The sequence below is a fragment of the Pseudophryne corroboree genome, chromosome 12 (genome assembly GCF_028390025.1).
Source record: "Pseudophryne corroboree isolate aPseCor3 chromosome 12, aPseCor3.hap2, whole genome shotgun sequence".
In the NCBI taxonomy this organism is placed as follows: domain Eukaryota; kingdom Metazoa; phylum Chordata; class Amphibia; order Anura; family Myobatrachidae; genus Pseudophryne; species Pseudophryne corroboree.
Window position 1 is genome coordinate 71,557,659 of NC_086455.1, and position 23,361 is coordinate 71,581,019.

General features: G+C 46.5%; 1 protein-coding gene across 1 annotated transcript in view; it reads left to right on the forward strand.

The window, feature by feature from the left end:
- Positions 1-23,361, forward strand: part of JMJD7 (jumonji domain containing 7) — a 114,441-nt gene that overhangs the window by 44,715 nt on the left and 46,365 nt on the right. The window contains exons 3-4 of the mRNA XM_063947633.1: positions 944-1,197; positions 18,202-18,258. Coding sequence (XP_063803703.1) covers positions 944-1,197; positions 18,202-18,258 — 311 coding nt within the window. The remainder of the gene's footprint in view (positions 1-943; positions 1,198-18,201; positions 18,259-23,361) is intronic.

The following is a 23,361-nucleotide window of genomic DNA, read 5'->3' on the forward strand; positions in this document are numbered from 1 at the left end:
CAGCCGGCGGGCCGGAGCGCGCACTCGAGTCCCCGGCTTTTCAGGCAGGGAAGGCCGCAACCCGGAGAGACCCTTAACAGCGTCTCCCAGCGCCGCAGCTCACCCCACACTGAATCGCCGGCAGCAGCAGGCAACAAGGACACCTGATAGAGGGTGGTCGCGGTGTGGAAAGTGGGCAATTGGGACTCTTTGAGAGGTGTTTGGTCGGGAGCTCACTGGAAAGTCTGCTATTCCCTTCCCCGGTCAGGCCACGCCCCCCGCTCACCTTGTTGTTAATTCCTTTCCTCAAAATGTCCATCTCTCCGGACACAGTTCCAAACTGAGTCTGGGGAGGGATATAGAGGGAGGAGCCAGGTCACGCCTCCTTTGAAAGTCTTAAAGTGCCCATGTCTCCTACGGATCCGTCTATATCCCATGGTTCTTTTGGTGTCCCCAACATCCTCTACGGACTTATAGAAAAGGATTTACCGGTAGGTATTAAAATCCTGTTTTTGCCTTCAAAAATAAAATGAGTTCTCCTGAGTGATCGGCACCCTGCCTAAAAAACACTAAGGTTCCAGTGATAGACAGAAGTGATCAAATTGGGCATTGAGGCTTTCCCTTGCTACTATAGATGGCCTTCTTAAGCTTTGGTCTCCTTAATACTGATTTATTATTTAATTTATAAATGTACCACGCATGTGATCTGTTGTGATCTTTTTAATATCCTTCCTGTCCCTCTTCAGTGATCCCGCATCTTATCTAGCTGTGTGATATTGGCATTCAGGAGGGTACAGCTGGAAACATGGATCCGTTTTTGGTCAAGAGTTTTCCTTTGTCTGTTGGACTGATTTTGGGCTGTATGTTGACGGTTTTCATTTGTTGATGTTTGTAGTGCTAGTCTGAAACTCCTTTTGAGAATGATTTTCAAAACTGATCTGTATCTGTTATTTTTTATGGACAGGAAATGTGTTGGATCCAAGACTGTAAGCGTGGCCGTGACGCCAAACGGTTATGCAGATGCCGTGTACGAGAACAAATTTGTTATGCCAGAGGAGCGAAACATGAATTTTTCAGATTTTCTGGACATTATAGAGAAGAAAACAAATCCCCCAGGAGTGTTTTACATCCAAAAACAGTGTTCCAATCTCACAGAAGAGTTTCCTGAATTGGTTGGAGATGTGGAGAGTCATATACCATGGATGAGCGAGGCGCTAGGTAAACGCTATTTATTATGGTTGAAGAATTTGATGGTTGGCCTCACCAGAGCTTTGCAAATGTCAGTATAGTTTGCTTGACTTCATTTGGTATACAATCAAAAAAAACAAGACTCTAATTGAGTTATTTATTTATGCTTAACCGTGAATATCCACAAAGCTACTTGTTGGCATTGGCAAGTAAGTGTGTGTGTGGATAGATAGATTACACACAGATGTAGCCACTCATCTTTCTTCGATGCGTACACATCGCAGCATAGCTGGCGTGACCAGGAATAATGGGAATTAGTAAGGAATTAATAGAGCAATCCAAAACTGCGAATAGTCAGACTGGCGCACAGTGCAGAAAGTCACGATGAGCATAGATGGGCATGGCTACATCTGTAGAAGGGATGCAGTTAAAATACCAGCTTTCTGGATCCCGGAGTTCAGAAGGCCGACGCCGAAATTCCGACAACCGGTGAAATCCAAAATCCTGCCTGCCACCCGGTATACCCATTCTGTTGGTGGGTCCACGCCACCAACTGATTGGGAATATAACCTGTGGCGAGTGAAGCGAGCCACCAGGCCTGAAGCATGGCGAACCCACTAGGGGACCTGCTGGGCTTCCGGCAGACGAGATGCCGCGCTGTCGGTACAGTTATATTATGTGCGTATGTATGTATGTATGTATGTATGTATGTATGTGTGTGTGTGTATGTATGTATGTGTGTGTGTGTGTGTGTGTGTGTGTATGTATGTATGTATGTGTATATATATATATATATATATATATATATATATATATATATATATATATATATAAACATATATAAACTGCTCAAAAAAATAAAGGGAACACTAAAATAACACATCCTAGAATAAAATATTCTTATTAAATACTTTGTTCTTTACATAGTTGAATGTGCTGACAACAAAATCTCACAAAAATTATCAATGGAAATCAAATTTATTAACCCATGGAGGTCTGAATTTGTAGTCACACTCAAAATTAAAGTGGAAAAACACACTACAGGCTGATCCAACTTTGATGTAATGTCCTTAAAACAAGTCAAAATGAGGCTCAGTAGTGTGTGTGGCCTCCACGTGCCTGTATGACCTCCCTACAACCCACACAAGTGGCTCAGGTAGTGCAGCTCATCCAGGATGGCACATCAATGCGAGCTGTGGCAAAAAGGTTTGCTGTGTCTGTCAGCGTAGTGTCCAGAGCATGGAGGCGCTACCAGGAGACAGGCCAGTACATCAGGAGACGTGGAGGAGGCCATAGGAGGGCAATAACCCAGCAGCAGGACCGCTACCTCCGCCTTTGTGCAAGAAGGAACAGGCTGAGCACTGCCAGAGCCCTGCAAAATGACCTCCAGCAAGTCACAAATGTGCATGTGTCTACTCAAACGATCAGAAACAGACTGCATGAGGGTGGTATGAGGGCCCGACGTCCACAGGTGGGGGTTGTGCTTACAGCCCAACACCGTGCAGGACGTTTGGCATTTGCCAGAGAACACCAAGATTGGCAAATACGCCACTGGCGCCCTGTGCTCTTCACAGATGAAAGCAAGTTCTCATTGAGCACATGTGACAGACGTGACAGAGTCTGGAGACACCAAGGAGAACGTTCTGCTGCCTGCAACATCCTCCAGCATCACCGGTTTGGCAGTGGGTCAGTAATGGTGTGGGGTGGCATTTCTTTGGGGGGGCCGCACAGCCCTCCATGTGCTCTCCAGAGGTAGCCTGACTGCCATTAGGTACCAAGATGAGATCCTCAGATCCCTTGTGAGACCATATGCTGGTGCGGTTGGCCCTGGTTTCCTCCTAATGCAAGACAATGCTAGACCTCATGTGGCTGGAGTGTGTCAGCAGTTCCTGCAAGACGAAGGCATTGATGCTATGGACTGGCCCGCCCGTTCCCCAGACCTGAATCCACTTGAGCACATCTGGGACATCATGTCTCGCTCCATCCACCAACACCACGTTGCACCACAGACTGTCCAGGAGTTGGCGGATGCTTTAGTCCAGGTCTGGGAGGAGATCCCTCAGGAGATCATCCGCCACCTCATCAGGAGCATGCCCAGGCGTTGTAGGGAGGTCATACAGGCACGTGGAGGCCACACACACTACTGAGCCTCATTTTGACTTGTTTTAAGGACATTACATCAAAGTTGGATCAGCCTGTAGTGTGTTTTTCCACTTTAATTTTGAGTGTGACTACAAATTCAGACCTCCATGGGTTAATAAATTTGATTTCCATTGATAATTTTTGTGTGATTTTATTTGTCAGCACATTCAACTATGTAAAGAACAAAGTATTTAATAAGAATATATCATTCATTCAGATCTAGGATATGTTGTTTAAGTGTTCCCTTTATTTTTTTTGAGCAGTATGTATGTATGTGTATGTGTGTGTATATGTATATGTATATATATATATATATATATATATATATATATATATATACGCACGCATACACACACACATAATATAAATGCTATTCTCTCAGTAGGGGACCCAAAAATGTGGGATTTTGAATTTCGGATAAGGGATACTCAACCTGTATATTGACAGCTGGCATCCTGTCTGCCGGTAAATCATACTGGGCTCCTGTAGAATAATAACAGTAGAACACAAGCTGAAAGCCATACAGATTAATCTAGAGTTAGGCTTTCTTTACTAGCCTGCTAAATATGGTAAACCAGAATAAAGTATGACTGAATAGAAAATTTGGGCGCAATAACCAACATTATTTGCACTGATAAGCTTAGAGTAATAAACAAGCAGCTCCCATATGGTATCTTGGATCTTTATCCTTTCAAAACTACTAAATAGTAACAATATTGCTATTTTTTTCAAGAAGGGAGCGATTTTAAAAGTATCAAGTAAAAAAAAAAAAATTTTTTTTTTTTAATTACATATCATTGCAATTTAGAATGTACACAAACATTTATAAAAACACAAACATTCATACAAAATATTCTGCTGTTCAGGTATATTACCTTAAAGCCACAATAAAGTGATTATAAAATCGTCCCACATATAGCAGTGTAATAGGTCAAAACTTCTGGAAATGTTTTTTCTGCGTGTGCAATACAACTAACACACAAAATTGAAAGTGAAATATGGTGCGTTAAGCCTTTCGTAGAAACTCAGTCGCACTAGGGGGGTAATTCAGACCTGATCGTAGCAGCAAATTTGCTAGCAGTTGGACAAAACCATGTGCACTGTGGGGGGTGAGGTGGGGGGGGGGGGGGGGGGCAGATGTAACATGTGCAGAGAGTAGATTTGGGTGGGGTGTGTTCAAAGTGAAATCTAAATTGCAGTGTAAAAATAAAGCAGCCAGTATTTACTCTGCACAGAAACAAAATAACCCACCCAAATCTAATTCTCTCTGCACATGTTATATCTGTCGCACCTGCAGTGCCCATAGTTTTGCCCAACTGTTAACAAATTTGCTGCTGCGATCAGGTCTGTATTACCCCCTAGGCATCTTGTGCCATAATTATTATTTTATTTTTTCCTGCAGGACTTAAAGTCCTTTTCAAAGTCTAGCAGTTCCCGGTCGCTTTTCTCCAGCAGGACTCCTCATCTCTTTACAAACTTCAAAAACATAGCCGAGAGATGTAGTTGTAAATCTTAACTATCCGAACAACAGTGAACATAAAGGGCACAATGAGCTTTAATTTCCATAGATTACACAACCCACCCACAAAAGAAACCAGGTGAGGCCGCCATTTTGGGCATGCTACATAGGTTACCCTGGGTGGAAAAGGCAATGCCTAGAATATATTACACAAAATGTGTAAGTTGCAGTGTACCATAAGCTAGAGGCAGAGCCCTTACATAACAATAAGTTCCAAGTATCTCTTACATCCTAGAGGATACTGGGGATCCATTTAGTACCATGGGTTATAGATGGGTCCTCTAGGAGCCATGGGCACTTTAAGAATTTGATAGTGTGGCCTGGCTCCTCCCTCTATGCCCCTCCTACCAGACTCAGTTTAGAAAATGTGCCCGGAGAAGCCGGTCACGCTTATGGAATCTCCTGAAGAGTTTTCTGCCTTTTTTTTTTTTTTTCAGGCAGGTATGGATGGCACCAGCCTGCCTGCTTCGTGGGACTTGAGGGAAGGCAGGCGGGGGGGGGGGAGGAAACGCCCAACCTCTTGAAGGGTTAATGGTCCCGTTCCCCGCTGACAGGACACTAGCTCCTGAGGGAACTATTCGCAAGCCCCACCACAGCGAGCGTACATTCCCGCAGCACGCCGTCACCCCTAACAGAGCCAGAAGAGTGGTGAGTACTAAGCCAGCGTCCCGGTTAGCGGGTCGCTGCCCATTATGGCGGCAGGAGGGTACGGAGACGCGCGGCTTCTAACCGGGGTGAACTGCATCTCCAGACTCAGTACACAGTGCAGACGCACAGCTTCTGAGGGGGCGACTGAGTCTTGGTACACTGTACACCGTACCCACACTGGCAAACACAGACTTAAAACGGTTAGGACTCCATTTTTTTTTAAATCAATAGTTTTTATTGAAAGAGATAAACAATTTTTATGGGGTACAGAATGTAGAAAGGAAAAAACATGGGGGGGTGATACAACAATACAATACATTGCAGGGATATGAACAGAAGGTATACAGATGGGAGAGGGAGGGGGGGGGGGGGTAGGAGTCCAGACTAGAGTCAGGGGAGTAGTACATCGGGGCCTAGTGAGCATATTACATCAGAAAAAGGAGAGGCACGTAGAGAGTCTATACATTGCAGTGTGATAATGATGGCCTAACCTTGTTGGGCAGTATTTATTGGTACGCGTTAGGGGATGATAGTGGGAGGGAGACCTAGTTGGGGGGCCACCCTTGACGGGGGAGCGGAGGGGTGATTGCCTAGATATTGGGAGGTGTGATAAGGGGGGGTGTGTTTTAGGTCAGACTATATCTGTTTGCACGGTCGGACTGGGTGGGGGAGAGGTGGGGTTATGAAAATATTGAGACCCTTCCGTCGAAGAGACAAAGCTTTGCCACATTGACCATCGCGCTTTGAGGGAGGAGTAATTGAGAGAGTGGGAGGCGGATTCCGTTTCCATAAGGAAATGGTGGTTAATCTTATGTATAGCTCTTACCAGGGTAGGGGGGGTGGATTGTTTCCACATTTGGGCTAGGTTTGCGCGCGCGGCTATCAGGATGTGGCCCAGGACATATCTGGCATCTGAGGTTATTGATGAGGGGACAACTTGCAGTAATGCTAGAGTTGGGTCTGGTGCCAGGTGGGTGGACAGGACTTTATTTATTAACTCAAATACATCTAGCCAATATTTAGTGATCTTTGGGCACGACCAGAATATGTGGAAGATGTGTCCTACTGAGCCGCATAGTCTCCAGCACTTATTGCTGTGAGAGGGCCAAAATTTATGAATTCGATCTGGGGTTTGGTAAATTCTGTTCACTAGTTTTATATGCATTTCAGTGTGGTTTAAGCACTGGGACATAGAGTACGAGATTAAGAAAACTTGGCGCCAGTCATTGGGGGATAAGGTTTTGCCCAAGTCTTGTTCCCATTTCTTTTGGGCATTTGATTTGGAGGGAGAGGTAGGAGTTAGCCGAAGTTTATACCAGTATGTGATGTCGCCTTTGGATTCTGGTAGGGAAAGGCGAGAAAAGAGGGTATGTGAGCTTGTGTGGAGCGTTGGGTAGGTAGGAGGGATCGTCTTCCACCAATGTGCTACTTGCATATAGTGGAAGAGTTCTGAAGCTGGGAGTGAGTATTGTGACTGGAGAGTTGAGAAGGATTTTAGGTAGAGTCCATCGAGTAAGTCGCCTAGGAGTGACACTCCTGCGCGTTTCCATTTGGATAGGTTGAGGTGCGGTATCATCTGTGCTAGTGTAGTGATGGATATCTGGGGGATAAGGGAGATGGTGGATGCTAGAGAGGCTGATAAGGAGTCCCAGGCTTGTAGGGCGGCTTGCGTGGAGGGAAGGAGGGACGGTTGGGTAGGCCGGAGCGACTTTGGGATGCGGAAAAGGTCAGCTAGTGGAATTGGATTTGACCGTATTTGTTCTATCTCCATCCAACCAGTGTGCAAACGGGTTGTGAAATAATGTTTAATGGGGGCTAAGAGGGAAGCTTCCTGGTATAGTGGAATATTGGGTATGTTGAGACCTCCAAGCGCTCTTGGCAGGGTCATTCTTGAGAGAGCCATTAAGGGTGGTTTTGAGGACCAGATATATTTAGACATAATAGAAGAGCAGGTTTGAATGGCTTTCTTTGGGAAGGGGTATGGTATTGTGCGGAAGAGATACATGAGTTTAGGCAATAAGGACATTTTAAATGCCGCCATCCGTCCCAGCCAAGAGACCTCGTAGGAAGACCAGGCTTTCGTAAGTGCTTCTAATGACTCTATCAAGGGGGCTAAGTTGACAGAGAAGGCATCTGCAGTGGAGATAGGGATATTGATACCCAGATATTTTATCGTGCTAGTTCGCCAGTTATATGGAAAGGAGGCTTGGAGTGCTGGGGTGGAATGAGATAGGTTGAGGGGAAGGGCGTCTGTTTTAGTTGTATTTAATTTATAGTAAGATGCGAGGCTGTAGGCATCTAGAACAGAGTGCAAGACTGGAAGAGTTGTAGTAGGGTTAGAAATAAAGAGGAGGACATCGTCTGCGAAGAGGCTCAGTTTGTGCAGGGATGTACCAAATCGAATCGGAGGTATGTGGGGATTGTCTCTTATTTTAGTTGCCAGGGGTTCGATTGATAGGACAAAGATTAGAGGGGATAAGGGGCAGCCTTGTCTGGTGCCATTTGTGATAGGGAAAGGGTCGGATAGGAAGCCCCCGTTGTACACCCGGGCCGTAGGAGAGCTGTATAGTGCTAGGATAGAGGATAGGATACGGTCTCTGAATCCAAATCTAAGGAGAGTTTGGCGCATGTACATCCAGTTTAATCTATCAAAAGCCTTCTCTGCGTCTAACGATAGCAAAAGAAGGCCCTGGTCTCCAGCTAGGGAGTCTATCAGGTTGAAGACCCGACGTGTATTGTCAGACGGTTGTCTCCCGGGGACGAATCCAGTCTGGTCCGGGTGTATCAGGGAGGGGAGGAACTTGTTAATGCGTGTGGCAATCATTTTAGCATATAATTTGATATCGCAGTTTAGGAGCGCTATTGGTCGGTAGTTATGTACAAAGGCGGGGTCTTTTCCGGGTTTAGGGATAGTGACAATACGCGCTTCTAAGAGTTCTGGGGGGAGGGAGCCGTGGTCTGAGAATGTATTATATAGCGTAGTCAGGAGGGGAGAGAGGGCGACACGAAAAGTAGAATAGAAGTCAGAAACAAAGCCGTCTGGGCCGGGTGCTTTATTCTTGGGTGTGGACTTAATAGCTGCAGAAATTTCGTCTTCGGACCATGCGGAATTCAGAGAGGCCAGCTGGTCCCGTGTAAGGGTTGGGAGGGAAAGACCATCTAGAAAGGAAGAAATAGACGGAGGGGTGGGTTGAGGGGTGGAAGGGTCAGTTGCTAAGTTATATAATTTGGCGTAATAGCTTGCGAATTGGTTCGTAATATCTTTGGGGTTCAAGATTTTTTGTTTGGTGGGAGAATAGATGCATTTAATTCTATTTCTAGCTTGTTGGACACGGAGTTTGCGTGCTAGCATTTTGCCTGCTTTGTTGCCTAGTAGATAAAATTTGTGGCGCATTCTATTCAAGGCCGCTTGGGTGCGAGCGAGGAGCAGCTTTTGTAGCTGGCCTCGGACTTTAGAGATCTCGATTTTAAGTGTTTTGGAGGGGAGGGCCCTATTCTTGGTCTCGAGGTCTAGCAGGTCGTTCTCCAGTGTCTTTTGCTTTTGTTGGGCTTGTTTTTTGAGAGTGGCGCCGGCTTGAATGGCGGCTCCCCGGGTAACGGCTTTAAAGGCACACCAATGAGTGATAGGGGAGGTATCTTGGGGGGAATTTGTGGCTAAGTAGGAGTCAATGGAGTCAGAGATTATTTTTTTTGACATAGGGTTATTTAGAAGATAGGGATATAGGCGCCATTGCCGGAGAGGGTTATAGGTACCTTGGAGGTTCCACTTCCAGAGGACTGGGGCGTGGTCCGACCATGTGATAGGTAGGATATCTATGTTTTTAGTTCTCTGGAGAGACCATTTATCGCACAAAATCATGTCAATTCTGGAATAAGAATTGTGGACAAGGGAATGGAATGTGTAATCTCGTCCTGAGGGGTTTTGTGTCCTCCAGACATCGTATAGGTCGAATTCTGCAAGCAAGTTGCGGAAGGCAAGGGATGGGCCAGAGGTGGTGGATGGGGCAGAGTGGGGGAATTGGCGGGACTTGTCCATTTTAGGGTCTAAGACAAGATTGTAGTCACCCAAAACTACCAGAGAGCCCTTTAGTGCATTCCGTATAGTGAGGAATAGTTTTCTCAAAAAGGGGACCTGGTTAGAGTTAGGTGCGTATAAGGATACCAGAGTAACCGGCTTGTCATCGAGGAGGCCTGTGAGGATAATGTACCGGCCATTTTTGTCTGAAATTTGAGAATGTAGGGAAAAGGAGACATTTTTGTTGAAAAGGATGGCCACACCATTTCTTTTGGAAGGGCCATTGGCAAAGAATCCCACTGGGAAATGGCTGTTCTTAAAGAGGGGGGGGTTGCTAGAAGAGAAGTGGGTTTCTTGTAGTGCTACTACATCTGCTTTTTGCTGGTGGAAGAAGGAGAGGGCTAGCCTACGCTTATTGGGAGAGTTCAGTCCTTTGACATTAAGAGAAATGAGGTTCAGCATTGGTGACCCAGGTTAGGTATGATAAAGGGGGGTCTCTGGTGATCTATTGAAGCGTATCTGTACCGAGTACTGATAGGCAGTGGAAGGCAGGAGCATGGGTCGAGTCTGGAGCTCGTGGAGAGGGAGGGGATGTGGGGAAGATATGGGTCAGGTTTAAAACGAATGAGGAGAAGGTAAACAACAAAAAGAAAAGGTCCGGTATATTGGACCTGCATGACTACTGCAGGGGAAGGGGAAAACATTCGGGGGTTTGCAGTAGTACGGAAAAAGGTGGAGGCGGGCTGGCTAAACCTGCGCCGCCACTCAATAATAACTTCTAAAGGAATTACCCTAGGGCGCTAACATCTTGTGTGGGCAACTGGAATTAGGGAATAGGTGCACCCTAGAACATGAACAGGTAAATAGTAGGTGTCTGTAACTGGGCGTAATGTCGCCCATGTAAATATATCAACATTTAAACAACATGTGAGGGAGTATTCCCGTAACTTGTAGACCTATAAAACATACTTATAATAAGGCATATCATGGCAATTGTAGGGAGAGACATAAAAAGGATATTTTCAGTTCCCCCAATCAGGGGGGAGAAAGGTCTGTAGCCTCCGAGGACCGGAGGTTTCGGTGGGTGGATTTTGAGAAGACCCATCTCGGCTATCCACAGACTCAGGGGTTCGACCAATCATGGCTGACGGTGGTGGCACGTGTTGATGTAGACGGTTTCGAGATGGAAATGTCCCAGTCCAGCAACAGCTTCACACCTGCATCGAGAGAGGAGATTATGTAGGTCGAGTCTTCATACGAGATTATCAGTTTAACCGGGAATCCCCATCGGTAGCGGATGTCGTGGGATCTCAAAGCGAGGGTGATGGGGGTAAAGGCACGTCTCTTTGCTATGGTAGCGGCTGAGAAGTCTTGGAATATTTGGAGTCCCCCTAGGGTGTCTGTGTTTTTGGATTCTCTAGCGGCCCTCATAATGCGCTCCTTAACTGGGAAGAAATGGACTCGTAGGAGGGTGTCTTTAGGGAGGTCGGACGAGACGGATCGGGGTCTAGGGAGTCGGTGGATGCGGTCAATCAGGAGTTCCGAGTCGTCCGCTTTTGGGAGGAGTTTCTTAAATAGGGCAGTGGCGTAGGCTTCCAGATCCGAATTAGGGACTGAGTCTGGGATGCCTCGGATTTTAATGTTGTTCCGCCTTGATCTGTCCTCCATATCCGCCAATTTGGATTTGAATTGGTCCAGGTCTTGTTGTTGGCGATCATGGGATGAAAGTAGGTCATTGTGAGAGGTGACCAATTCCTCCATCTTGCGTTCTAAGTGATCCGTCCTGTCTCCCAGAACTACCAGCTCAGTTTTGACCTCTCGGATGGCAGAGGTCAGATCTTTAGAGAGTTCAGATTTGAAGGCGGACAGGATCTGGCAGAGAGATCTCACGGTTAGGGGGGCATCCGACTCACAGTCCACTCCCGATACTGAGAAAGCCGTGGACAGAACACTGGGGCCCAAGGGGTCCATTGTGGCAGAGGGAGATGATACGTTTTGTAGAGGGGAGATTTGGAGGGATTTTCGTGGGGGGTTGGAGACTTTCGGAGGTAATGTCTCCTTTTTCTTTGTAGGAGCCATTTCTCGTCAGCAGCAGCGCACCATAGATCGCAGAGAGACGTGTTTCAGGGGAGAGTCCAGTCAGCCGATGATGGTGAAACAGGGGTACTCAGTCACATTTATGGAGGTTTCGTGTTATTCAGACAGGCATGAGTGGCGGCAAACAGGTTTGAGAGCGCTCACATTGTGGAGGTCACTGAGAACATTGAGCTGGAGGGTGCGATTGTAGGAACAGATCTGAGCTGGGAGAAGTGCTAATCTTGGCTGTCAGTCCTAGGAAGTATGGGATCTCGGTCCGTCCCGAGGGTGATGCGGCAGGAGTATTGGCTGTACTTTAGCCTCCGTTCTCGTGGGGACTGAGGTGGGTCGTGTGAAGGATGCGGGACTTAGTGTTCGTCGCCCGCAAGAACTATATATCCTCCTCCGGCCCCTATCTGGAATAGGTGCAGACTTCGGGGGATATAAATTTCAGCCCCTCCAATGTTGAGATATGAGGGAGAACTGAGGTACTGTCCGGGAGACCTCACAGACTGTTGTGCTTGGGGGGGGGGGGGTGAGCAGCTGGAGAAATGGCCACTTTTTGTGGGTGGTGTCCGCCGACCTACAGTCCACTGGGTTGTTGCCGGTGCCGAGTCTCCCGAGGGCCTCTCCGGGCCGCCGGATGCGGAGGTCCCGGTGTGATTGTGTGGCAGAGGAGATCAGCGGTGCCCAGAAGGGGGGGGACGGAGTCAGGCGAGGGAGATCACGCGGCGGGTCCCCGCACAGCGCATCGTACTCTCGGTGCACAGGTACCCAAGGGCAGGACCGGCTGGACGGGCAGGAGGCGAGACGGGAGGTAAGCTGGCTCAGTGGGATGGTAGCGGGGAGCGTTGTGGTCTCCTTACCTCCGGTCCGCAAGATGGCCGCCGGCAGTAGACAGGCGCGCCCGGCCGGTACACGGAGAGTCCCCCGTCGGCTGCAAGGCTCAGCAGCGGTCCCGCTGTGTGCACGGCCGGAGCCCAGGTCCCAGGAGTCGCGGGATAGGGGGGGAGAGCCGTCTCTCTGTGGAACTTCCGGGCCTTCACGCGGGGCTGGAGCCCAGATTCGGGTAAGCTCCAAACTCAAGGCCCCGGATCTTAGCTGTGGAGTAGGCCGCGGGTAGGAGAGTAACACAGCTGCCTCCAAATTAGGTCCCCTTATGCAGGGTATGATCCGCAGCCCCAGTATAGTAGTTTCGGGGTGTTCAGGGGGAATTACACCTGCAGAAATAATGGTTTTGTGCAGGCTTAAGCAGGAGCTCAGCAGGAACAGGACCTCTCTACACAGCGTCCAGGCCACGCCCCCTTAGGACTCCATTTTAAGCACTAAATTACCTCAGCCAGTATAAAAAAAAAGTGGGATGTCCGCGCGCCTTTGAGGAGGCGAGACTCCACTATGAGCGGATCCAGCAGCTCACCAGTGCCATTTTCCCTCTGTAGTGGACACAGACGCTGACTGACAGGGACACGCAGCTCCTCCAGAGTGATTCCAGATTTCCTCAGCGGTACCAGGGGGTCATAGCGGTGTGGAGCGATTATTAGTGTACTAAGTCCCCAATCTGGGTACTTAGTCTGCGACCCGGCTAAGCTTGGCATTAGCAATAAGGGCGCGCTGTGCTGGCTTCATAATACCTCTGTGTCTCCATGGAAGGGCTCTTTGTGGGTTAACCTTTTCCTGTGTGTGTGTGTGTGTGTGTGTGTGTGTGTGTGTGTGTATGTGTGTTGTCACATTTACAATATGTTTCATGTACCTGCCGTACATGAAACATATTGTAAATGTGACAACACACATACACACACAATGTTCCTCTTCCCCAGGGGGGGACTCACTAATGTGTACTCCATTTAGTGCACCTTCCCAGCCTAGCGAGGCTGAACCAGCATGGCTGGATTCTATTAAAAGAATTATCTCCCATATCTCTACTAAATTGTCCCGCAATGAGAAAGACACGCAATACTTAAGACAATCTGTGGATGAGTTTATGAACAGAGACTCAGTCCTCATAATAGCGTCTCAGACCCCTACAATTTGTCTGCAAGAACGTACTCTGTCCCATATCCTGCAGTCTGATTCGGATGATCCAGGGTCTGACATAGAGGAGGGGGAGGTGGACTCGGGGGGGGGGGGGGGAGGGATGGATGGATGCTGCTCTGTCACAGGCAATAGAGGCTCTTATAGAGGCTATCAGAGACGTATTGCAAATTCCTGATAAGGTGACAGGAGTGTGAGGAATCTTATTTTAATGTAAAAAAAGAAGTCCTCAGTCACGTTTCCTGTGTCAAAGGAACTGAATACCCTGTTTGAAGAACCGTGGGCTAAACCTGAGTTTACTCTCACCCTTTCCTTTTTCTCCTGAGGATAGGAAAAAATGGGAAAATCCACCGATAGTGGATGCATCCGTATCCAGGCTGTCACGGAAAATAGTGTTGCCTGTCCCTGGTGCAGCCTCTCTGAAAGACACGGCTGATCGTAAAATTGATACTACACTCAAATCCTTGTACACAGCTGCTGGGGTGGCCCAGAGACTCACTATAACATGTGCGTGGATTATTAAAGCCATTGCAAGATGGTCATGTAACCGAATTGAGGGGTTGGATTCCTTATCTAGGGGGGAGATTGTTTTACTCCTGCAACATATACAGGACTCTGCAAACTTTATGCTAGAAGCCCTGAAAAAAAGTAGGTTTTGCTTAATGCACGCACCACTGCTATGGCAGTGTCAGCACGCAGGAGCTTATGGCTACGCCAGTGGACTGTTGACTCCAGGAAAGGAGTGGAAGGCCTACCCTTCACAGGAGAGGCCTTATTTGGAGATGAACTAGACAAATGGATCTCCAAAGCTACTGCGATTAAGTCCACGTATCTTCCTTCTGCAGCTCCTCCAGCCAGGTAGGCCTACTCAGGACCTAATCTACAGTCCTTTCGGACTGCCAAGTTTAAGGGCAAAACCAGAGGTTCTTCTATAGCCACCAGAGGCGCTAGCGGTAAACCACGCAAACCAGCAGCTGACGGTTCTCAGGAACAGAGCTCTAGCTATGCTTCCTCAAAGCCTGCAGCATGACGGTGGACCGCGATGCCTGGAAGACTGGCCCGACTAAAGTTTTTCAGTCACATCTGGACAACCTCATGCCAGGTTCCCTGGGTCATAGATCTTATTTATCAGGACTACAGACTGGAATTTCAGGAGCTCTCACCTCACAAATTCTTCAAATCAGGCTTACCAGTTTCACAAGACGCAAGTATAACCTTATACTTATTTGGAGATGAACTTATTCAAAAACTGGTACAGACTCGGGTCATTGTTCCAGTTCCACCTCCCCTCCAAACAAGGGATATTATTCCAACTTGTTTGTAGTACCGAAACTGGATGGTTCGGTAAGGCCGATTTTAAATCTAAAATCATTGAACCCGTACTTACGAGTGTTCAAGATGGAGTCTCTGAGAGCGGTGATCTCAGGTCTGGAGGAGGGGGAATTCCTAGTGTCTCTGGATATCAAGGATGCGTACCCTCACATTCCGATCTGGCCAACTCACCAGGCTTATCTACGGTTTGCACTGCAGGACTGTCACTACCAGTTCCAGGCCCTACCTTTTGGTCTCTCCACGGCACCGAGGGTGTTCACCAAGGTGGAGGCAGAGATGATGTTTCTCCTTCGCAAGCAGGGGGTGAACATAATTCCATATCTGGACGATCTTCTGATAAAGGCTCCGTCCAGGAAGAGGTTGTTGAACAGCATTGGCCTCACAACCCATCTACTCCTGGATTACGGCTGAATTCTGAATCTTCCGAAATCTCACTTAGAGCCAACTCGGAGGCTCCCATTTCTGGGAATGATACTGGACACAGTCGCAGAAAGTTTTTCTTCCGTTGGTAAAGGCATTAGTAATCCAGTCGATGGTTCAGGATGTCCTGAAGGCAACCCGGATATTGGTGCACCTATGCATTCGCCTTCTGGGAAAATGGTGGCCTCTTATGAGGCTCTTCAGTACGGAAGGTTTATGCACGACCCTTCCAGCTAAATCTGTTGGACAAATGGTTCGGATCACATCTTCACATGCACCAGAGGATCCGTCTGTCACCAAAGTCTAGGATCTCCCTTCTGTGGTGGCTACAGACTTCTCACCTGATCGAGGGCTCACGGTTCGGGATTCAAAATTGGATTCTGCTAACCACGGATGCAAGCTTCAGAGGTTGGGGAGCAGTCACCCAAGGGTGCAGTTTCAAGGAAGATGGTCAAGTCAGGAAGTCGTCCTTCCAATCAACATTCTGGAACTTGGTGCTGTATACAACGCCCTTCTGCAGGCCTCATATCTTCTTCAAGATTGGGCCATTCAGGTCCAGTCGTACAATATGACGACAGTGACGTACATAAACTGACAGGGCGGAACGAAAAGCAGAGCAGCAGTGTCAGGTATCAAGAATTCTCCTCTGGGCAGAAAAACGCGCTGCGGCGTTGTCGGTGGTTTTCATTCCGGGAGTAGACAACTGGAAAGCAGACTTCCGCAGCAGACACGACCTGCATCCGGAGGAGTGGGGCCTTCACCCGGAGGTGTTCAGGCGCTTGAAGAGTCGATGGGGATATCCACAGATTGACATGATGGCCTCTCATTTCAACAAGAAGCTCAAACGGTATTGTTCCATGTCGAGAGACCCACAGGCAGTGGCAGTGGACGCTCTGACGACTCCACGGGTATATCAGATGGTATACGTGTTTCCTCCACTTCCTCTGATCCCAAAAATTCTGAAAAGAATAAAAAGGGAAAAGGTTTCAAGCAATTCTCATTGCTCCGGACTGGCCAAGAAGGGCCTGATATGCAGACCTCCTGGAGATGCTTCTCGAAGATCCGTGGCCTCTACCTTTTCGCGAGGATCTTCTGCAACAGGGCCTGTTCCTCTATCACGACTTACCACGGCTACGTTTGACTGCATGGAAGTTGAACGGTTGATTCTTGCCAGGAGAGGCATCCCTGACAAAGTTATCCCGACTATGATCCAAGCCAGGAAGGGGTTAAGATCTAAACATTACCACCGTATTTGGAAGAAATACGTCTCTTGGCGTGAGAGCAGAAAATATTCTGCGGTGGAATTTCATCTGGGATGTTTCCTGCTTTTTCTGCAGTCTGGTGGATGTGGGCCTACGTCTTGGCTCCATAAAAGTCCAGATTTCGGCCTTGTCCATTTTCTTTCAGAAACAATTGGCTTCTCTTCCTGAGGTCCGGACGTTCTTGAAAGGTGTTCTGCACATCGTAACTCCCTTTGTGCCTCCTACAGCACCTTGGGATCTTAATTTGGTGCTGCAGTTCCTCCAAGCGGACTGGTTTGAACCGTTACAGGAGGTAGATGTTAAATATCTTACGTGGAAGACAGTCACACTGTTGGCCTTGGCTTCAGCGAGATGTGTGTCAGAGCTAGGGGCGTTGTCTCACAAGAACCCCTACTTAATTTTCCATGAGGACAGAGCTGAACTCAGAACTCATCAGCAATTCCTTACTAAGGTGGTGTCCGCGTTTCACATCAGTCAACCTATTGTGGTTCTGGTTGTTACGGACACCTCTGCTACCTCAAAGTCTTTGGATGTTGTGAGGACTTTGAAGGTGTATTTAAAAAGAGGACAGATCGTCGCAGGAAATCCGACTCGCTGTTCATTCTCTATGATCCCAATAAGATTGGGTGTCCTGCTTCAAAGCAGTCCATTGCACGTTGGATCAGGCTCTCTATCCAGCATGCTTATTCCACGGCAGGCTTGCCAATTCCGAAATCTGTTCAGGCCCACTCGACTAGGTCGGTGGGTCCTTCTTGGGCGGCTGCCTGGGGTGTCTTGGCTTTACAGCTCTGCCGAGCAGCTACTTGGTCAGGTTCGAACACGTTTGCTAAGTTCTACAAGTTCGATACTTTGGCCTCTGACGACCTTCAGTTTGGTCAATCCGTTCTGCAGGAACCTCAGCACTCTCCCACCCGGTTTGGGTGCTTTGGTACTAAATGGACCCCAGTATCCTCCAGGACGCAAGAGAAATTAGGGTTTTAATTACCTACCGGTAAATCCTTTTCTCGTACTCCGTAGAAGATACTAGGCGCCCACCCGATGCTTCGTTCTTCCTGCACTGTTACGTTGTTAAGTATTGTTTTGTTCAGCTGTTGCTGTTCCTGTTTCAAGTTTGGTTAGCATGACTTTCCTCTTGTTTGTGTCCACTGGTTCGGAATCTTACCACTATTCTTATCTATTCTTCTCTCAAAGTATGTCCATCTCCTCAGGCACAGTTTCCTAGACTGAGTCTGGTAGGAGGGGCATAGAGGGAGGAGCCAGCCCACACTAACAAATTCTTAAAGTGCCCATGGCTCCTAGTGGACCCGTCTATACCCCATGGTACTAAATGGAACCCCAGTATACTCTACGGACTACGAGAAAAGGATTTACCGGTAGGTAAATAAAATCCTATTTTGGGGGGGGGGGTATTCGGTCTGTCAATTATTGGTTTTCTTAAAAACCAATTAAAAGGCAGAGAAATTATAGTAAAATAATACTTTTAATAGAACCCTTCTACATATTATTGATAATACAGTTGTGCTTACAATATATATATATATTTTTTTTAATCTTTTTTACAATGATTATTTTTCCTCTTCCTTTGTTAGGAAAGCTTCCCGATGCTGTTAATTTCTGGCTGGGTGAGGCTGCTGCAGTTACATCATGTGAGTGTTTGTTTTTTACATCTGATTTGCTACAGTAATGTGTTGATGAATAGTTATCTGAAATGTGTTAATTTGCCAGCTGGGAATTTGGTTTTATTTAGTACTGTTGATGATTAATTACCTTGGTAAGCGGATTTACTCATTGCTAATTTCTATTATATCTTTACGATCCCCTACTTAACAAAATAAGATAATTTCGCCTGTTGGCTGTTATGGGGGCTATGCACTTTAAGACAAGACAGCGTTTAATATAACCTGATCACCCTCCTCCTAACACAGACCCCCTGTTATCTAAAGCGGTGATCCAAATTGTGACTTGCTCTCTGAGCAAAGTAGGGAGTGCTACAATCTGTCCAAACCACGGAACGGTTCTGAAATCCTATAGAGCTTTACTCAAGAGGACGGTACTGAATGTTCTCCTTAGCGCGGTGTATTTGGCAAGTTGCAGACATTCATGACAGCTAGGAGGTGCCTGACAAAGAAGGAACCATCAATTTCTTTCTCCTTTCTCTCAGTTGAAAGACTATGTACTATGTAAAACGTGGTCCAAACGTGAACAGTCCTACAGCTCATGTCTGCTGCAGACCATTTATTCTCTCCCTAGTGAGAATACAGATAAATGACAATCCCCTCCTAAGCAACCCATAGTGATGGCACAGATAGAAAATTTGAGTCGGTATATACCATGTAGCCGCGCTCGGCTTTGCCGCTGAGCGTCTTATCCGTGGCAAAGCTGGTGCGGCTAGTGTGCCCAGGACTATGACACACGTGTGTGTATGCATGCGCACGGCTATAGTATTGAATGGGCGGCATACCAATACGCAGTTCAACATATTAGTGGGGACATGTACTAAGAAGTGATAACAGTGGAGAAGTTGCTCCATCAACCAATCAGCAGCTCTGTATAATTTAATAGTATGCAAATTATAGATGTTACTTCAGTGCTGATTGGTTGCCATGCGCAACTTCTCCACTGGCTCACTTCTCTGCTCTTATCACTGCTTAGTAAATGTCCCCCCCTAAGTCGCAGTCGCAGCTCGGCGCACTACATGTACCCGTACAGCCTTGCCGTGGGTAAGATGAACATGCCTACATCTGTATATTGCAGCTACAGGCTCTCAGACACATTTTATCCTCTCCTCATTAACGCTGTGGACAGTTAGTTGGTTGGCTTCTGGAATGCTTTCAGTCGGGGGGAGACCAATGCCTGCATAACAGATCTTGGTTGAAAACCTCCATGAAGCATCCTTGGGGTTGGGTTTCAGATACACTGGTCTCAGTGCGCTGTACACTCTGGCTCAAGGCTTGCTAGGTGGATGCAGAGGTTAAAAGAGAAACTGGTTACATGATCACAGAAAGTTTTGCAGGAAATCAGACAATATATTGGTATTCTGGCATGGTGCTGCGGGGTTTGAAAAAGATTTGACATCTCTATATACTTCCGTTACACTCTATTACTATTACAGTACTAGCAGAATTGAATAATACGGAACATTCTTCTGCACCATATATTGGCATTCCTAATTTCTTCTGTGGAAAGCATTTGTGGAACTGGAAAATGGGACACTGAGGAGGAAATTTACTAAAGGTCTATTAAGGCTGGATCCAGGAAGTGATTTTGTGTGGCATGTACCAGGAGACCTTGGGGTATATTCAATTAAAGTCGGATCCATTCCGACATGTATTTGTCGGAATGGATCCGACAACCCCTATTCAATCTCATCTTAATTCAACTTTCTCATGTCGAATTGAGATGAGGGATGCAGAGGAGGAGAAGGGGGGCGACCCGCGGGGAGACCAGCGGGGCACAGCCGGCGGGCATACAGGGGAGATCAGCGCTACAGTAGCGCTGCAGCAGGATGTCACTCAGCCGCCCGACCTCCCGGCAGTGTCCACCTGGCTCCAGCAAGCGCGCTGGAGCCGGGTGGAAGCTGCCGTGAGGTCGGGCGGCTGAGTGACATCCTGCTGCAGCGCTACTATAGCGCTGATCTCCCCTGTATTCCCGCCGGCTGTCTCCCCGTCTCCCTGCGGCTCTCCCCCCTCTCCTCCTCTGCGTCCGCATCTCAGTCCGACATCTTTTGATGTCGGACTGAGATGGTCAAAAAGGGGGCCAAAACCTGTCTGTTTTGGCACCGTTTTCGACACAGGCACGTGGATCGACAGCTATTCCACCGATCCACATGCTTTTCGACAAGTCGAATTCATCGACTTGTCGAAAAATTTAGGGATAAATTGAATAGGTCGAATCAGGATTTGACCGTAAAAAGTCGAAAACTGCCGTCTTTTCTTCAGACGGCAGTTTTCGACTTCAATTGAATATACCCCTAAAAGGACCCAGGAGCAAGAAACAGAACAGCGTAACCAGCAGGTCAGAATGTTTTTGGAGATTCTGCCACTTTAAGGTGCCTTGTGGTGCAAATTGTGGCATTAAGTTGGTTTGTTTTGGCATGCAACTTCTGAGGTATTGTAGTGTGAATTTATAGCAGTGTATAGCACATTCAAGTGCAACTTGTAAAGCAACTTCCTAGTGAAATCTGCAAATTCTACACAAAATGCACACGCAGTTATTCAACCATATACACTATCACAAGACGCAAGGCAAAGCGCTTGCTAGGAAATGTGCGATTTTATATTCCGGCGATAAGGGGCAATTTGTAAATATAATTTTGTCAAATAATTGTTAATAAATTGCCCCAATGAGACTTTTTTTTTTTTTTTCCTAAAGTAAACCTCAACACCCCGAACATATTCTGGTTCCTGTGAACGGGTTTAGAATTAATTCTCCAAGATCTGTCCTAAACCGCATGGAAGGGAACTAGTTTTAATGGGCATGAAGAATACTTGCTTGCATGTTCTGATCTGGGAAGGTCACCCATGTCTTCTCAGATTAACTGTTTAATTCCATAATTTATCATGTCATGCCGCACTTTTTGATTTGGTGACACTTATGCAGGTGTTGACAAATTATAGCTACTGTGGGGTATATTCAATTGGTGTTGAAATCCTCGTTTTGTCGGAAAACGGGGCTTTTTCGTAAAAAAAAAAAAAAAAAAAATCTGTCTAATTGCATTCGACAATTCAATACGCCACTTTTCGACAAAAAACCTGTTGGATCCATTTCGACTTTTGACTTTTCGACAGTCGAGTGTCTAATGTTGAAAACCCGAATTTTCGACAAAAGTGTATTCAATTGAAGATTGTCGAATCGGTATCTGGTTTTTGATGTGACTTTTGACAATTTCATTGCGACAAGTTTTTCTGTTGTGAGCTGACAAGAAATTTTAAAAACTTCAATTTTTTTGAAGTTTTTTTGATTTTTTACTAGCATATCTATTTATATTTTAAGTAATTATATAATAGGTTTTTGTATTTATGAGCCACATTATTATATTTTGATTTTTTCCCGAATATTTTTTTCTTTACTGGGCTGAGGGAAGGAATGTACCAATGATTCAACATTTTTACCCAGGTTACACTTCACCAAAGCCACTCCTATGCTTGAGACTTCAGGGAGAAGAGCAGCCATTACACAGTCAGCTGTCTTGTAGAATCATTTTTTTTAGGGCAATCTGCGTTTTTAACATATCATATTTTTTTACACTGACTACAATAATGGAGCCTTTTCCTGACCAGATTGTAATGTTCATGAAGTCAAATCCCGGACACCCACAATCCGACCATTGGTCCCTTTCCGACCGGTGGCGTGTCGAATCCATTTCAAATTTAATATGACGAATTCAGTGCCCAGGAAAGGAGGGTTTTGACATTCGAATTGGAAAATTGTCGAATCCACTGCGGGATTCGACACCAATTGAATACACATTGAATTGTATATTCAATTAAAGTCGAAAGCTGCCGTCTGTCGAAAAGACGGCAGTTTTCGTCTTTTTAGGTCGGAAGGGGTTCCGACCTAGTCAATCAAGCCCCAAATTATTCGACAAGTCGAGGAATTTGACTTGTCGAAAAGCACGTGCATCGGCGGAATAGCTGCCGATCCGCGTGCTTGTGTCGAATTGAGATTGCATTGAATAGCCCAGGTTGGATCCATTCAGACAAATGAATGTCGGAATGGATCCGACTTCAATTGAATATATAACTGCTTTTCTGAGGTCTAGAAGAGAGATAATGCGACTTTATATGGACAATCTCTTGATCAACCTTCGTTCAGGATCTGCAAGAGAGTTGATGTGTGGATTGTCAGCAATTATCAAAAATCCAATCTGGTGTTTCTGAAGATGCTGGTTGACACCTGATGGCAGAACCTGAACAAATGGACTCGTTACGGAGACTAGAATGGTCTCAGGTGTCCCTTACAAGGACATCTGGAGGAGGGGGTTGTGTTAAAGAATTGGAGAAGATGATCTTTCTTTTGAGGCTGTGAAATATGTATGATATGAGGGCATAGAAGATCAAAATTACTTGAGCAACTATTTATCTCCAAGGATTCCTTTGTAGCTCCTCTGCGGATTTACAGCCTCAAGATTGGCTGTCCCTTTAATTTCGTGGTCTTCAGTCTCATGCAAAAGCAAGGTTTCTGAAAATGTGGTAGATTTAAATGCTGTTGTCCAAGGACATCTTATGTTGCTGAGCAAACGTAAAGATTCCTTCAGACAATAACACAGTGGTAGTGTACGTCAATCATTTGAGAGGCAAGAGCTCCCTTGCTATGTAGTAAATCGGCAAGATCCTGCGATATGCAGAACTAAATCAACTGTATTGATATAATCGGAAGGAAACTGGGAGACAGATTTAATTTGCAGGCATGCCCTACTTTCTTAAAAACAGTCTTTAAATCTGCAGTTTTTTCAGCTGATTGTGGAGAGATTGGGTTGAAGAGTTATCAATATGGTCGAATATCACGGTTGAACCACATGGTGAAGCTATTCTGCTCAAGAGTAAAGAACACATAGGCATTTTTATTAGATGTGTAGTCAATTCCGTGGAAGTTTCAGCTGATGTATCTGTTCCATTTAGTGGCAATGATTCCACTCATTCTCAAGAAGGTAAAACGTGAATGATTCCAGGTGCTTTTGGAAGCACCAGATTGGGCAAAACAATTGTGGTACACAGACATTCTTTATATGCAGTGGCTGTGCGAAACTA